Raw genomic sequence first — 17,901 nt, forward strand, 5'->3', positions numbered from 1 at the left:
TAAATTTAAATCTTTTTTATTTTTAGATTGCAAGCCCCTCCTGCTATTGGGCCATATCTTTGATTTATATAATTATTATAGTTACCTATGGGCTTTGCCCCCACTTCTACTTCAGGTACTCATGATAAGGCCTTTTACAATTTTCACCATAATTAGGGTTTATGAGGGGTAATTAATTAATTAATTTTCTCCCCCTCTTTCCTTTAGGTAGCAATTTAAAATGTTGGTGTTCCATTAATGCTTTTTCCTGATGATGATGACTTGATGAATCATGAAGGGTCAAAATGCAGTCGACACTATATCGACTGAAAAAGATGTGGATTATTGAACACAAATATGTTCAAGGAAATAATTATAAATTGTTATATTTATCATTGAACTGGGTCTCTTTTCCTCGATTTTCCTTTTGTGCTGGCCTACACAATCCTAGGCACTTTATGCACATGACATATCTTTCACTTTATATGTATTTTGATGCTGGTTAATATTAATTGTTATACTTAATTAAATACAAAAGTTTTTTTCATTTTTTGGCGATTTCTGGTCATTTCTTTCTCTTTTTCATGCAGCACGCATAGAAAGTAGAAGAAACTAGGAGAAATACAAGTATATCTCCTCGTTGCACCTCATTACTTCCCTGGGAGGAGTAGGATTCTGATGCCTTTTCAGGTTTACAAAATGTTGTAAATCTGGGAATGCATCCCATTCCATGGATGTTGCGTGGGACCACTGACAGCAACACCCATGGAACCCCCTTTCACACAGAGTTGTGCATGAAAGGGAAACATACTTTACATGGCCATGTAAATATGGGGAAGCCCATTGTGCTGCTGGTGCGTCCATAAATGTGACTCACCAGCAGCACAACAATCTTGTTAGTTGGTACTTCACATTTGTAGTGGCATTATAGTAAATCTGTGTTAAAAACAACGCCTCTCCCCCCACACCACCTTCTGTATATCACACAATCAACCAGAGGTGGAAGTACCAGTGGTGGGAGGATGTGGACAGGAAGGGGAGGACTCTGAAACAAGGTAAGTAATGGGCTGTCGCGCCATGCCGGGACCGATCGTGTTAAGAAATCTGCCAAACGCATTGAGGAAGCTGCTGCACACGTAGAATGTCTACTCAAGCAGCAGCCCCGTCTTCGGGACAAACATCTGGTGCTAAAAATCAGTGTGAGCAGTGCAACTTAACAGACTCTGCTGCTGGAGGTACGCCGGGGAGCGTGGCAGAGGTTTCTGGCACTTTGCAGAATTCCGCAAGTAGAACTCTGTGAACTCTGCCTAGGCCTAGAATTAACAAGCCCCAAGAACTTGCACCAACTCTGTACTGATTCAAGAAACACATTTATTTAGGTGACAATAACTTCATTGCTGCCTCCTACGCTATGCAGGCAAAAATAGATTTAAGTTTTGACTATCCGTTAGGTCTAATCCATAGCCATTCACAACTGTGGGGATCACATATCAGCTCTACATATCTCTTTTAGAGACACACGACCCCACTCCGCTAAGCCTGGGTGGAGTTTGCGGAGTTCAGCTATGTAGAACTCCACAATGTGAACAAAAAAACTCTGGCGCACTACGCGGAGTTCTGCAAGCGGCTAAGTGCAATTGGTCACGCCTGTGCACTTTGATTTTTAGTGCCGGGTGCTTGTCCTGAGCTGGAAAATGAACACAAACAGCACCATGCGCAGTGCGAGAGGGCGCTGCTTCTTGTATGCCGCTTGAGTTGATTTTCTACTCGACTGACAAACATCTCAACGCAAACGTAAGGCTTCTTAACGTGAGCGGTCATGACCACCCGTAATTGCCCACATTGAGAAATCCGACTGCCTGCTCTGAGAACTATCGCTGGTAGGTGGATTTTTCTTGCTCGCATTCTCCAACTTGACGTTTGGAAGCACGAGCAAGGAAAAATCTCGCTGGGAGGGGGATTTGCCTCGCTTCCCAACTTGACGTTGGGTAGCTCGAACAAGGAAAAAAATGTTTTTCTGAACAGGGCTTACACTCCATCTAAGAAGAAGAAACTGACCCCTTGGACTTGGCTTAGACCAATGCCAGAGAAATTCCTACACACTTTTATGATTGGTAAATAGCTTGTTTCGCCCATCTACTGATCAATTGGGAAGATGCCTTCCTACTTAATTTGCATAGCCATGTGGAAATAATAAAGAATGTAATATTCTGTACTCTTTAGTATGCGCTAAATAGATTGATAAGGCTCTCCTTACATCTAGATATGAAGGTGTTTTAGAATCTGTTTCTGGCTAGAAAACTGTCAAGACTATTTCCTGGTAGAGGTGAAGGAGGGATTTTATCTTTGGAATGTACTTGTGAGCCAACTTGAGCCATACTCTTATCCAGGAAGAAGCGTAGATATAGAGATGAGAACATAACACACCCACTTCTAGCTATCTTGCTGAGGTAATAAGAAGCAAAAAGGCTATTTTTGAAGACAACTAACCAAGATCAGCTATAAGGCTCAAAAGGACTGTGCGGAATTACCAACTGCTACGACCTTTTCCCTCCTGAGGCGGAAGCCGGGAGGTCTCCCCCTTTTCTTGCACTCTTTTAAACTTGTGTGTTTGATTTTTAATGCTGTGCTTTGTTTGGCTTAGCGCTTGATTAATAAGCGTCTAAGTTTAGAGTTTAGAGACTTCCCAGCGCTCCTTGGCGCTTCGCTGCTCCCTCACCCTTCCTCGATCTTCAGACCGCCCTCGGCCGAGTATTGACGCCGAGGGCTGGGATCTGGCTTTGGCGGCCATATTGGGTGTAGGCATCGCCGTCCACGCGCTCTAGCAGCGCTATAAAAAGCACGCACTCTTCTCCGCGTAGCGGACGCGTACAGCGGACGCGCCGGACCTGCGCCGGAGTCGTGCCTGAGTCCTGCCCGTCTGCGCCCGTCAGCGTCCCGGAGGCATACGGCGTGGCCGACTGGCTCGTTCTCTGTATATCTGCTGCAGGGTTACAATGAGACGCTACTCGTCCTTAGAGCTTCGATCATTCCAAAAGCTATCGTGTTCTTGTCAGGTGGTTTTTCCAGGCCGCTATAGGGGCAAGCACAAATGTCCGGGATGTAGTTGGCATCTCGCCTCTGTCCCGCCTCCTTTATCTAGTAGGGAGGGAGGGGATGTTAAGCATCTTTGCTTACTCCTTAACACCAGATCTGTCCACAGACATGCTCAAGAAATTTTAGATCTCTTGGTTACTGAAAAACCTGTATGCCTGATGTTGACAGAGACGTGGCTAGGCGAGTCTTCACACCCAGATATTGCTACTGCTATTCCACCTGAATATAACATCTTTAGGCAAGACAGAGCACTGGGTAGAGGGGGGGCGTCGCTCTCGTGGTACAAAAAGCCTTCACGTGTTCCATTACTCACACGGAGGCCATCACGGGCACTGAATCCCTCGCTTTCTCCATATCCCTGTCACCTCAACAATCCTTTAAAGGACTTGTAGTCTATAGGCCCCCTGGCCCGGCAGGGTCCTTTTTTGAGGAGCTTCAGTCGATTATTTCGACGTTGACTTTAAGATCGGAGCACTGTGTACTGGCCGGGGATTTTAACTTCCATATGGAAGATAGCTCTGACCCGGATACGTCTAAAATGATTGACATCACGGCGTCTTTAGGCCTGTTCCCCTATCTCTCTGGTCCAACTCATGACAAAGGCCACACTTTGGACCAGGTTTTTTCGACATCCCCGGTGGAGGTGACAGCTGTGCTGCCGGTATTATGGTCCGATCATCGGCTAGCCTACTTTTATATACTAGGCACTAAGAAACCTGTAACTACTACTACGAGACATCAGGGAACAACTTCAAGGGCGTATCATCGGGTCACCCCGGAGATGCTGGCTCAGTCCTTACAGGACCATCCTATATCCTTTTCCGGGGATCTGGATAAAGATCTTGAAACCCTGCAGATATGGTTTATAGACAGGTTGAACGACTTAGCCCCTGTGACTCCCCCCCGCACCACTTTGAAGCGGGTCTCGGCCCCCTGGTTCACTGAAGTGCTGGCGCATTCCCGTAGGCAATGTAAAGTTGCCGAAAGGGCGTGGCGGTCTCAGTACGACACGGAGGCAAGGCTTACCTATAAATTGATGGTCAAAGCTTACCATCGGGAAATTCTCCAGGTAAAATTTTTTTATTTTGCGAGGAGAATTGAGGATGCAGCTAATTCCTGCAAGGAGATTTTTTCGATTGTGAGAGAATTCACGACCCCCCGCTCCAATTCAGCGCAGGTTGCCCCCTCTGAGACATGGGCTGCCACCCTTGCCAACTTTTTCACCACGAAAATCAGGCTGATACAGGACTCCTTTCCAACTAGGCCGATCGATGTTGATCCATGCTTGTTGAATGGGTCAGTCCACCCTACTACATCAGGTCCAGTCCTGGCAGTTTTCCCGTCACTCTCGACACCTTCGTCGCTGACACTGATGATGAATCTCAAATCTGGCTCTCCCCTCGATCCGTGCCCTGCCAAATTCCTAGCTAAAGTGGCAGCTATAATCAATCCTCTGGCCAACCCACTTCTGAACCTTTCTTTGAGTCAGGGCGTAATTCCGCAGTCATGGAAGCAGGCCATGGTTATCCCCCTTCTTAAGAAACCGAGTCTTGCCCCGGAAGTCCCCGCCAACTACAGGCCTATTTCGCTTCTTCCTGCTTTGGCTAAGATCCTGGAGAAGCATGTACATGGTGTGCTCTCAAATTTCTTGGAGTCTCATGAGCTACTACATGCCTCTCAATCTGGCTTCCGTCCTAATCTAAGTACAGAGACAGCGCTGTTGGAGATATCGGAGGCCATTAAAGAATTGCTGGATTCTGGAGGCAAAGCCATGCTGGTCATGCTTGATTTGTCGGTGGCTTTCGACACCGTCCCCCATGAGGGTCTCCTCGCAAGACTTCATGAGATCGGTCTGAGGGGGACGGTGCTCAGTTGGTTTCGTTCATTTCTACCCAACCGTCGACAAACGGTCTGGGCCTCCCCTGGCTCTGCCGTGATGTCGCCTCTGGGAGTCGGAGTCCCCCAGGGCTCCGTGCTGAGCCCGACTCTATTTAACATCTTCATGACCCCACTGGCAACACTGGTGGAGTCTTTCGGGGCCCAGATCGTATCCTATGCCGACGATACCCAGCTTCTCTTTACCTGCCGGAAGGGAGAAGACTTCAATGGAGAGAGTATCCGGGAGTGCCTTGGGGCTGTTTTTTAATGGTTCCAGCTAAACAGCCTCAAGTGCAACTCAGATAAATCTGAGATACTCTTCTTCGGTTGTCCATCTGATCCTGACTGGCATGGTTGGTGGCCTGCTGATATGTTTCCTCCTGCGCTTTCATCCCCGGTAGCCAAGAACTTGGGAGTTAAAATAGATAAAGGACTGTCGTTTAAATCCCAGGTTCTGACCCTCACAGGAACCTGCTTTGGCATCCTTAGGATGCTTCGGAAGTTTTTCCCTCTGCTCTCTGAGGAGCATAGGAGGACGACTGTCTAGGCCTTAATCGGCTCAAGATTAGATTACTCTAACATTTTATATCTTGGCTTACCAGAATATCTCCTGCAACGTCTACAGGTGGCCCAGAATACGTCTGCACGAGCCAGCGCTTCCAGCTTATTACAATCGCTCCACTGGTTACCCATCCGGAAGCGGATAATATTCAAGGCCATGACATTGGCTCACAAGGCTTTACATGCCTCGGGAGCTCAATATCTGCAAAGGAGGCTCGCCTTTTATCATCCAGCACGATCCTTGAGATCGGAGTCCCTCTTTCTGGCTGTGGTGCCCCGTGTGAAAAAAGCCCGCATTGGTGGGCGTTCGTTCAGGCTGCTAGCTCCGCAGTTGTGGAACTCACTACCGCTGACCTTGCGTTCTGTAGCTAATCTGTTGGCGTTCAGGAAGGGTCTAAAAACATGGCTTTTTGCCCTCTAGGGCTCTCCTGTGCCAATTCCTGGATTCAGTGATTATCCCTCTTCCTGTGAATTCTATACTGTTATGTTGTGTTTGTTTTTCCTGCTCTGGTCATGAAATATAAAGCGCCGGGACACTCCGTTGGAGTAGCCGTGCGCTATAAAAGACCCTTATAACATAACATAACATAACACAACTATAGACAAACCGGGCTTGGAGGTTGGAGAGTCCACCGTTGATCTTTTCAACATAAAACTCTTTAAAAGTCGAACAACCAACAGAGAAATAAATGCCCAATTTGTACCAAACTTAAGTACCGTAATATCTTCCACTGAGTAGATTGTGTTAATCCTTTCACAAAACCATCCCTGAGGAACTCTAGGACCTTGAAAGAATTTAATGATATAAAGTGAAAATTCTTTGATGCACACCATTTCTGGAATGACTCCCAGTTCTTCTTCTATAATACCAAGGTAGACATACTTTTGGAGGATTGGATATCTTTGGCAACTTCCTCAGAGCAACTTAAATCTTGCAATCTTAATGACTCAAATTCCAAACTGTAAACGTTAGATGTTGAATTTGGATTAACAATAGTACCAGGGACTGAAGAGAGGAAAGCTGTCCTGATCGGTGAAGATAGTCTCCCCTAGACAGGGACATCAGGAAGGAGAACCAAGGCCGGTGAGGCAAACAGGGTGCCACAAGAATGACCAAAGTCCTCTCCTCCTGAAATTTCACAAGCACTTTCAGGAGGAGGAGAAATGGATGGAGGGCCTGAAGAATTGGATGGAGGACATACAGAATTCCCTTGATCCACTGGACTGACAGGGAGCCTACCGCTCAGGCTATAGGACACCATATCTTCATACAAAAGGTCAGAAGCATGGAGTTGTATATTGATGCAAAGAGATCTAACCAGGGTGTTTCAAACCATGCACATAATCCAGTTGAATTCTTGGACACAAGATTCCTGCTGAGTCCATCTGCCCTCAGATTCAATGCTCCATGTAAATACACTGTTGTTAATGCAAAAAGTTGACTCTCTGCCCAACAGAATATTTGGGTCGCTAGTAGGTTGAGACTTGAGTTCTTTGTTTTGCATTGTCAATTCAAATAGTGACCTCACCACCTAATTGTCGGTCCTGACTACAATAATGGAATGTTTAACTGGTGACCATACACCTGTAGTGCCTTCCACTTGGCTGCTTGCTCTATGCAGTTCAAGGAGTGTAATCTCTCTTACTCCAACCACTGGCTTTTTATCTCTAGATCCTCTAGGGTTTCACCTCACCCCCATAGACTGGCATCTGAGGTGATATGTCTCGGGGAGACAGTCGAAGCGACACGCCTCTCAAGAGGATGTTCTCCACTAACCACCATTGCAAATCCTGACGCATCTGAGGGGGTCACGGGAACCTGTTAGTCAAACTGTTCAGATTGCGGGAAACAATAGAGAAGCAAGAAGTTTACCAGAGACTCAAGATGGAAATGGGACATGGGAACTAACTGCTGTAGCTGCAGCCATTAGTGCTTGTACTTTTAACCACCCCATGGTGAGGAGAGATTGTTGCTTCAGCAGGAAAGTATGATTGTTCTGGATTGCCACAATCCTGTTGTGTGAGGTAGAAAGACCCAACCTGGGCCCATATTGAATTCTGCTCTGATAGAAATCTTGACCCATAGGGGTTGAAGCTTTGACTCCTGAAGATCAATCACAGAACCTAACATCAATAGTAATTCAGCCTCCTACTTCCCATCTCACTGGGCCTTTGAAAGAGAAGGACCAGACAATAGTCAGATGTGGAAATATCAAAATATCGAAAAGCTTCTTAATTGAAGGTACCAACAACTGGAACCAGTACCTTTGTAAAAAACCCAGGAGATGTTGTAGGTCTGAAAGGAAGAGATACAAAATGTAGATGCTCGTTGCCCACAATGAAACAAAGAAACTTCTGACTAACTGGATGGATATGTATGTGGAAATGGGCATCTTGTAGATCAAGAGTCATTAGAAAATTGCCCTCCAGTAAATCCAATACCAGCCGATATCTGATGTCTGCTTTTGACACTAAAAATAGAATTATTTAAAACCCTGTTCTCCTTTTATGTTCAAGAATAGGGATTGCTGCTCCCTTCTCCGTAGTTCCCGGAGGCCTAAAAGCATAGACTGTTTTGTTAAGTCTTCTTTTTGTAAGGACGTAGGAACAAATCAGTGGAAGTTCGCAAGAAAATGTAATGGTGTACACGTGGTTGATGGGCAAAATGTTGAAGTGTTTGCGCTACCCTGGGTGTTCACTGTAGTGTCAAAACGACAGTCCACAGGAGTGTTGATTGCAAGAGTGTTGACTGTAGTGTTAACACTACAGTCAAGACAGAGTGGAGCACAAATTGTGGACTGCATGTGCCATGATGCAAAGGAGCAAAGTTTTCTGGGATATGATGCAGTATCCGGCCACACCCTTTTCCCTGCCCAAACTGATTTCCATGACCTCCTCTACTATTGATCACACGTTCCTAATGTTCCTTTTTCATAAACATTGCATTCCGGACCATTGATTACAGTTCATCCAGCCCGAGCCAGAGAGTACGGCCTGAGCTGGAAAGTACAGCCCGGGTGCAGAGAGTACGGCCAAAGCCGGATATTCTGGCCTGAAAGGGGACGTAAATATATGACTCGTAAATGACCACTGTGAATACTAAAATCGTACAGTTACACTTTTGTCTCAGATTGCCTTTTGTGTATTGGGCCCATTGCCTTTAAGTTAAACCTACTGCTTTTTGTGCCAGGTTGATTCAGTGACTTGTTGTGGTTCACCTTGCAATGGATTGTGACTGTTGCTTGACCAGAGCTCACACCCCAGTAAACCAACAGCTCAATATTTCACAATGACATTGTGCAAGGGGAGGTCGTCCAATTGGGCTGCACTGCATTGAGAATGGAACCCCTCTTCTTGCTGGGGGTTTTCTTCAAAACTGAGTACATCACGAATCTGTGTAAGCTGTTCGCAAAATTGATTGCATTATACATTCTTCCTCTGATCATCCCCTTAATCATTATTCTGATCCTCCTTTAGCTTCCTTGCTTAAGGCTCTCTAAGGGCCGAATCAAACGATTCTTTGTTCAGGTCTGATTTGAAGGTCTGATCTCAATATCTGCAGAACCTTTTCATCATCATGTACTGGCTGAAAATAATGTTGTTTAGTAGAAGGTTTTCACCCTTGTTTGTCAAAACACAACTGACGTGCTATGAGCAGTATTTGTGTTCACGAGAAACTCGCTGAAGCGATTATGGCCCAGGGCGTGCTAAAAAGCAGCATTAAATAAGATGTGCATTCCCACACTCCGCAAAAATCATCTGCTATACAGCGGCTCTTCCTTACCGCGCACGCCAGGTGAATCTGCACTGGTGTGCACGCCAGGCGAATCTGCACCGGTGTGGGACTTAGACACCCGTTCTGGCTCTTCATCAGCTCTGACCGCCGGCGCTTTCAGAACAAGCCTCCTTCTAGATAAAATGTTAACACAATCCTTTGCATTTATGAGGATACAACCATATACCTACTGGGAGATTTGTTCCTAGGTGTAACACACAAGGGGCCATATTATCAAGGAAGCTACGGTAGTTTATTGCCGCTTTACCGGCAGGAAACTGCCGATAAAGCGGCGATAATGGGCTTGATAATATGCGATTCGAATTTCAATTGATGCCCAGGTTAGATGTGTGAACATCTAACCTGGGCTTCGATTGAAATTCGAATTGCATATTATCAAGGCCATTATCGCCGCTCTATCGGCAGTTTCCTGCCGGTAAAGCGGCGATAAACTACCGCAGCTTCCTTGATAATATGGCCCAAGATACCTCCCTTCTTGAAGCCTGCCATAAGGACAAGCCGGAGGACAGTCTGACAGGATGGGAGGGGCCTACTGGTGTACTGAGTAGCAAGAGTGAGAGGTTGCTCAGCATAAAATTTACCCCAGGAACAGATTGGCCAATGAAAATAGACAGACATGTCAGAACGACTGTGTGTATACCCAGACAACACAAACGACACAAAAACAGTGTTAACTACCAAGAAAACATTTTTTCTTTTTGTATCGCCACTTTTCCAATTTTGAATTTTCACATGTGAATATTTATTTGTTATCTAGGGATCTCATAGACAGTTATTGGCGTGGATAACTGGATTCTAGATCCAGAAACCCAGTAATTCATGTCTAAGGTGTAGCAAAAGTGGGTAGCAAAACATGTTAGCCACTGTTGCTATGTCATAAAGGAATTCCAGGCTGCTCTGGCTGGGCTCTCGGAGTAAAGACGGTAGAGAGGGTGGTGAGGGCTGGTGGCAGAAGGCCAGGCTGTGTTTTTTGTTTTTTTTTGCAATAGGAGGAGAGGACATGTAATGTATAGCTCCCCATTACTCCTCTGTCCCTGAATAGTACTTGAAATCAGGGTCAGGTGATTTGAGTGGGCCATGCATAACATAAAATTATGGAAGGAGAACAGTGAATAACAGGGATATTTTTCACCTCTGGGTTCTGAGTGTTGTCTAAGACAACTTCAGTTTCACACTTGCTGTTTACTTGATGTCACTCAAAACCCCTTGGTGAAAACATTCCCGTTATTCAATGTAAGCCATCTATAATTCCATATGTTCAATTTACTGTATATGTTTTACCTTTCTTGTATTGTATGCAGACGTCTGCTGATGGAAAGTTTAATACACAATAAGTACCATATAATGCATAGTAATTTTAGGCAAATGTGACATATGGCACCACATTGTGTAGTTTACTTGTCTCATAACACAGGCATATCACATTGCACTGTCCTATGTTATGTTATGTTATGTTAGTCTGAATTTGTAGAGCGCACGTTCACCGCATGGTTTCTTGGCGCTGTGTGCCGCTGGGGAACCCGTCCTGGCTTTCCCTGTGAAATGATCCCTGCTGGGCATCCCCAAGGTGAAGCCAGGCATCCCCAGCAACGAGGGGGCCGTTGTGGAGATTAAGCAAGCTATTGCCCAGAGTTGCAGCGTGGGACCCATGGTTAGAGAGGCACCGAGGCGAGATTTATCGAGCCTGCTGAAATTGGTTCCGTACCCTGCCGCGTCGGGAATTTAACCCTGGTCCCGGGCCGACCTCTGCTTCTGGGTCTGCCGCCTCTAACCGGTGAGCCACACTTCTCCAAGGGGGCATTCACTCTCATAAGACATTATCTAATGGTATTTGTATAATTAGTACTATTAGGAGTTACGACCATAAGAAGCGTTGTGGCTCTTAGTACTCCCTGCCCTAACATGTTTACCTATTTAGCATTTCCAGAACTTGATGCTACTGAAGCTATATATACAGGAGAAAAACAGACTTCTCCATTGATGTCCCTCGTCACTAGGGCAATAGGGCTTCTTCTGCCAGTTGGCAAGTCAGCTCTTCTTCTGTACCCATGTAGCTGCCACTCTCTCAGAACTCCACTAAAGGGCCTCAATACAAGTGTTACTCTTCCCTCGTTCTCTCACTCAATAACCATTATGAGGGCATCAGAGTTTACAGGGATTACAGGGCGTCTACTGAGGGTGAAGATCAAATTGGAATCCTACACCTGATTCCCTAATTATTTACCCATCCCCCCCCCCCTGAGTTTCACCTGGGGACTTTGGCGGCTTGCAACAAATAACATATCCGGGTGAAACACACCAGATCTGCAGAGGAGTTACTGTAGATCTCATAATTCCAAAGGGGCCAGTGACGTGTGCAATCGGTGCCACCATGAATACCGCGAGACTCGTAATGAGGTCCTTCATCTACCACCAGGGTGCTAGGATCAGAGTGTTAAGTGAAGAGGTTAAAGGAGTCCTGGCGGATGTCAGCAATACATTAGAGATAGCCTCCAAAATATGATCAAATATACTCCGATGAACTAGCAGTGCCATTGTGATAGCCTTTGTGACTTTCAGATTACTTAAAGCAACACATCAACATGTCAATGTTCTCCTTTTTCCTGCAGAGAAGAAGTTCCTTAATGGAATGTACCCTGCAAATAACAGTGGAGGTACCATCCTGGGGAAGAGTCTGAATGCCTCTCTGCTGGAAGTTTCGAAGAAGAACAGTGATGTCAAGGCAAGTGATGGCTCCATTTCCACGGTTGTGCGCACGCTAGCATGTTACAGGCATTGACAGAAACTAGGTTCACCCAGGGGCAGAAGACGCTAGCACTGGCTTGTCCTTTTCTACCCCTGACACTATCCTTCCAAACCCTTGGACTAATGTGCAACGACAGCAGCAGAGAGAAGGACGGGTAATAATATAAATGTCTCCTAGAGCGCTCTCCATAGTTTCCAATTGTTGCCCATCTCCTAAACCTGTGTGAACCATCATGATTCGAAGGGAGTTTTATATCGCTTCTACTACCCTTGACATTTTGATGAAGTGAATTCCTCAACTGAAGGTGTGGTAACGTGGGCAGCTTATCAGACCGATTGAGAGCAATCCTTAAGCATTATAAGTCCCAGCCCTGCTTCTACACTCCTGTTCATGCCGGCTACACTCTGTTGGTCCAGTTATCTTTAAATTTAATTTCATTTTGGCATCCTGATCAGCCTATCAGGAACAAGAGGTCGCCCACTTTTTTTTTGCCTGAATCAGAAGTAATTATTTTTATGGTACATTTCTCACTGACCCTAGAGAGATTTACCGCCCTGTCCCTGTGATGATCTCGCCCCCCAAACTAACATGCATAGTATTTTATTTTGTAAATTTTATGAGGTTCCAAGAAAGATCCTACTTAAACCAATTCTTAAGGAGTGGGGCCTCCGGTCTTGTAGAAACGCTTTCCTTAGACTGCAACGACTAGAAAATATGGAAGTGGTCCACACTCTATCAAAATTTTTGAAACTTTTGGTAAAGTTTATTTGAATTTGAAAAAAGTTTAGGAACTCGATGTAACATATGATATATATTTATGTATTTTAGACCTTTTTAACTTATCAGATTTTAATGTACATGATTGCTTTTGTTTCTTGTTCTACTGTTATTCTTTGTTTTTAATGCACTTTGCACTTTGAGACCATACCTCTGTTTTTGAAATACATGGTATACTCGTGATGGTAACGCAACTGGCACTTTGTGATATATATTTGTTTTTAACAATGTTTGCTTTTATGATATTACTCTGAATATCGAAATAAAGCTTCTTTGAATTTGAATTTGACCCTAGAGTTACACGAAGCTGAGAGATACCACTCAGTTCACCCTACGCGAACACAACTAATGGGCTGGCATTCATTAATCTGCTACATGGTCTTGCAATTACCACAAAATACACGGAGCAATTAGTGATGTTCATAAAATTCTCAAATGTAATATAAGAAGGCCAACAATGAGGACGAAGGGCGGGACCCTGCGCTGATGGTGCTGGCTTCCCGAATGTGATCCAGGGATACTTCCAGTTTGAAAAGCAGTTTACTCTGAGTAATTGTGACACAAGGTATTAGAACCAGTAATCCAGCCGGCCATTGTATGTTTACATTCACCAGACCCTCAGGATTCCACTGAAGACAGCAGTTGTTCTGGTTCTCAAGCTTTCAGATCTCACATTAAGAACATGGGAACACAGTGGGGTCATCACACAGTGCTTTCTCCTGTACTAGTATCACGCACAGGGGTGGTAATAAACATTTTAACCCTGTCAAGCATCCATAGGCATAGATTTGCATACTGTGGGCAAGCACTGAGACGCGGCAAACAGGTGCACATGCGCATGTACAGCCAGCAGATGGGCAGCAACACCTACAGACAACACGTTTTACCAAGATCAACAAACATTCTGGCTTTAATGCACACAGACCAACACAACAACTCCCCCTGAGTAACATAAATAAAGGCATAGAGGCAGTGAGACCAACAATCCTACTGACATCGCTGATATGCAACAACATGCCCAGGGGAGCTCGGGCGCTCTATGTGATGTGCACCAGACAGGAACTAAGGATTCAGTTAAGGAGATCACTGGGCAAGACTCATCAAGGGACACCGAATGATGTCCTCAGGGGACCATGAGTGATTTCCTTAAAAGACCACTGACTGATGTGCATCAGGGGACCCATAGGTGTTGTGCATCATGGGGGCAGGTAGTCTGAGGGTGAAGTGCAGTATGGGGCATAGATGAAGTAAGGAGTAGGAGTAAACTTCATGGGGCAGATTTACAACTTCTGGCGCATCCCTGCAAATCAGCAGGGTTCCGCCAAGAAAGATGCGTCACGCAAAACTACCCGTGCGCCACCATGGGTGCATCGCATTTACAATGCGGCATGCCGTGGCGCACGGATAGGCAGATGCGTGACGTATCTGCCAGCGTAAGGTTGGCATAGTGCGAGAGTCGTGTTGCGGGCTCAACGCAACTCCAGCACTGTGTCACCCCGGCCTATCTCCAACATGCTGCGTCACGCCTTACGCCTGCTTCAAGCAGGCTCAAGGTTTTGACGCAGCGCCGTCGGAAAAGTGACTGAGTGAAATCTTGTAGATTTCACTGCGTCACTTTTCCAAAGCTTTCCTCCGACGGAACGCCCACACTTCGACGGAACGCCCACATGAAACCTGACGCAGGTTTCATGTGGCGCAGATCTTTACAACGTGATGCATCTGCCTAGATGAGTCACGTTGTAAATAAGTCGCAATGTGGCGCATGGTTTACGCCACCACTGCATCACAAAAGTGATGCAACGGCGGCGTAGAAGTGTCGTGAGGGGCTTGTAAATCTGCCCCCATGTGTCCGTGGGCATAAGTAACACCTTCAGCAGTCCTGTGTTTTTCTGATCAGCAGACGTTATCAGGCTGGGATCTCTAAGGCTGTATTCATCAAACAAAACTGCAGGCCAATGAATGAAAAGGCGCATTGGCTAAATATAGGACTGTCAGATGTCAAACATGATAAGGAAGACTTGGCAGCTGTTCACACTGATTAATAAGGGAATTAGAAAGTATACTTTCGCTCATTGACAATTTTAATGTTTTTGCTGCTTTAATGTTTTCTCTGCTTGCTCAGTGTCCCGAGTGTTAAAGAGAAAAAGTATGTTTTCAAGAATTCTCGTTTCTATGCTGCACTGAACCATTTTTGCTCCAGGCACCATGTCACAAAGCTTTGCGGTAGGTTGTATGAAAGATATTACAAGAGACCTTGCTGCCTTTAGGAAAGGCCCTGTCGGGGGCTAATACTTTCTGTGAAGACAAGTCGCACAGAAAACAATGCTGTATCCCACTCTGAATGTCTTATCACAAAATGTCCTAATGACCACATTGAAAAGCACTACGCTACAACATATTTAATGCCAGCATCGCTTCACCTCAAAGCTGCAAGTAGATTACTGTGAAGTTCATACAATAATGTATAGAGCACCACTCAGAGCACAAGTAAAGAGCTCTAGCCAAAAAACAATTTTGGCAAGAGACCTAACCACTGGCAATTATAGATTGCTGCAACAACTGGAAGAATAGAATACAATCCAAAACACTTGAAAAATCCTTGTAATGTCCAGTGAGGATCAAAACTTCAGGATTTGGAACCCATCTTGCTACACACACTAAAGGACGGATTTTCAAATAAGTGACACAACACAGCACATCAGCCAAAAATGCTGTGCTGTGTTGCGTGACAGGGAGGGAGCTGTAGGGTGCCATATGTACAGAGATATGGTTCTCTCCTCCCCTTTCCCTAGCACCAGCGCTGCCTTCGGCTGTTGTGCGCCAGGCACACACCTTACCGTCATAGAACTAAGATTCGTGCCTGAATCTACCATAGGATTGTAATGGAAAAGCTACCCTTCGAGCCAAAATGCTATGCCTAGACAAGTTCAAAAACTTTTCCAACTTTGTATGTATGCTGTACAGTGCAGCAAGCATGACAAGTAGGAAAATGCCTCATTTCAGATAGTGTTAACTTTTGGTGCTAAACCCTGTCGACTATTGGTTGTAGATAGGGTTTTGCCTCAAAAAAGTATGGGTGGCTGCATGGGAACGCCCATGTAACGCCCAGTAGGCGCTAAGTAACACAAAGCAATGCTTCACGCTTCTTTTCGTTACTTGTAGGGTACTTTCCAACGTAAAACAAGTTTTGCGATGGAAATAAAATTGGTAAAAAAAACATTATGTTCTGGTTAGCATCACTTTTGTGAAGCTAAGCCATATCCCAGCGCAAAATGTTTGAATATCTACCCCTTAATGCACAGCAACGTGTAGTCAAATCCCTTTAAGTCTGCATGCGAACAAGACAGGACTCCTCCAGCCTTGAATCCTCATGATATAGTTTACTCAAACACAGGTCCGCCAATGACCTGTGACAGTGTGCGCTCCATGGCGTGCAATCCATGGCGCGCAATCCTCTCAACCAGGTTCACAGCACTTCTCCATTAATCTCCTATGGATTCAATGGTGCAGTTCATCTTATCACGGCTAACCTTCATTTATTGCTGCTTCTATGCATTGCGGGGTGGATGGTCTCCATTCAGGGGTCTCATCTCGTCCGTACCTTGATGGATTCCTTTAAAATACAAACACACTGACAATCAAAACCTACAGTTATACACAATACACAAATGTGGTGATTGCACATTGTAGATTTTCAGCTTGATTAATTCAACAAAATAGCTATCATGATGAAAGTGTGCCCTGTGGGTGTGAATGTACACAGAATTACCAGTAAAGGATGATCAGTCTGGCATCATGGACATGGAAGAGCAGCCTAGCGTGCATGCTCGGTTCCATCGGGTATGTAACTTCACCACCAAACAAATGCTTGTACAGTCGAGTTTCCTATTTCAGAAAAGTTCATGAGAAATCATTTATTATGACGATTTGGCAAACATCAGGCATCTGTACCTCATTTAAACACATATTCTATTCGTGTAAATCACATTTTTATATTTGGTACAGGGGCCTTGGAAATAGGATTGAATTTTCAGTCTGACATGGCATATGCTCCATCACCCTCGGGTCGGCTTAATTTCTATTGTGCCCCAAGCGCTGCTGAAAGGCCCACAGCTGGCGCTATGAAATGCTACTGCATCAAATATTAGGGCTCCGTAGTTTTGAGTCCACCTCATGCCTCTTAAAAAAACACTACCAGTTACACTTCCTACCCCTTTATTTCACAATTGTGTGTTCCTGCTCCCTTTTTTGACGTTTGCCTGTCGTTTTCTCTCCCTTAATTTCCTCCTTGTGAGTTTTTCCCTCTCATGCTCTCGGCATATGTCTGATGAGAAGAAATAAGTGTTGGTCCAACACTTTTTCTTCTTTTTATTAACAGATGCACTGAATTCCTTATGGGGTGTGTAAATGACTCCCCGCTCTTGGGTGGTGTTAAGATCCAGGCGTTACCATTCTTTGATGACACCCTCATTTCAAAAACCTCTAAAGACCTGGAATTATTGTTAGAAAGATTCAATTTGTACTACCAAAGGGCTAGCAATAAATGCTGATAAAACCAAATGTATGGCTGTCCACCCACAGAGACAATTTCGAGAAACAGTCATACTAGGGGGAGTCAATTTAGAAAGAGTCTCAGACTTTGATTATTTGGGTATATGCCTCCCCAGCACCAGCTCTTGGAAAAGCCAGGTCACCAAGAGTAGATTACTCCTTAACCACAGGGCATCAGGGCAGCAGGTACGTTGAATTTTACGAGGAACACATCTTTTCATCCTATGTCCTGTTAGAAATCTGGAGAGCCCAAGCCGTGGCTGCAGCTACCTAGGGGCTATAGCAATGTTAACCCTTATGTAGACTCACACAAGGCACACGCTGGGTTTTTTATAGAGTGGATTTAAATGTACGCCCTATTGATGCTACAGTGAGCCAGAAGCCAATTTTATACTGGCTGAGATTGTGGTTGGTCCCAAAGTGGGAATGTTTTAGAAATGGATATTCTTTTAACCCCAAGGTGTGCCAATACTTAGCCGTGGCTCAGCTACAGCAGGGAATCGCTCACTGCACTGGG

At 45.1% G+C, this 17,901-nt stretch overlaps 1 protein-coding gene across 2 annotated transcripts in view; it reads left to right on the top strand.

Moving 5' to 3' along the window:
- Nucleotides 1-17,901, top strand: part of LOC144823927 (synaptotagmin-5-like) — a 423,013-nt gene that overhangs the window by 272,059 nt on the left and 133,053 nt on the right. For both annotated transcript variants that reach the window (XM_078682846.1, XM_078682848.1), the window contains exon 3: nt 11,920-12,032. In XM_078682846.1, the coding sequence (XP_078538972.1) occupies nt 11,920-12,032 (113 nt within the window). The remainder of the gene's footprint in view (nt 1-11,919; nt 12,033-17,901) is intronic.

This window comes from Lissotriton helveticus, chromosome 3_1, assembly GCF_964261635.1.
Source record: "Lissotriton helveticus chromosome 3_1, aLisHel1.1, whole genome shotgun sequence".
Classification (NCBI taxonomy): domain Eukaryota; kingdom Metazoa; phylum Chordata; class Amphibia; order Caudata; family Salamandridae; genus Lissotriton; species Lissotriton helveticus.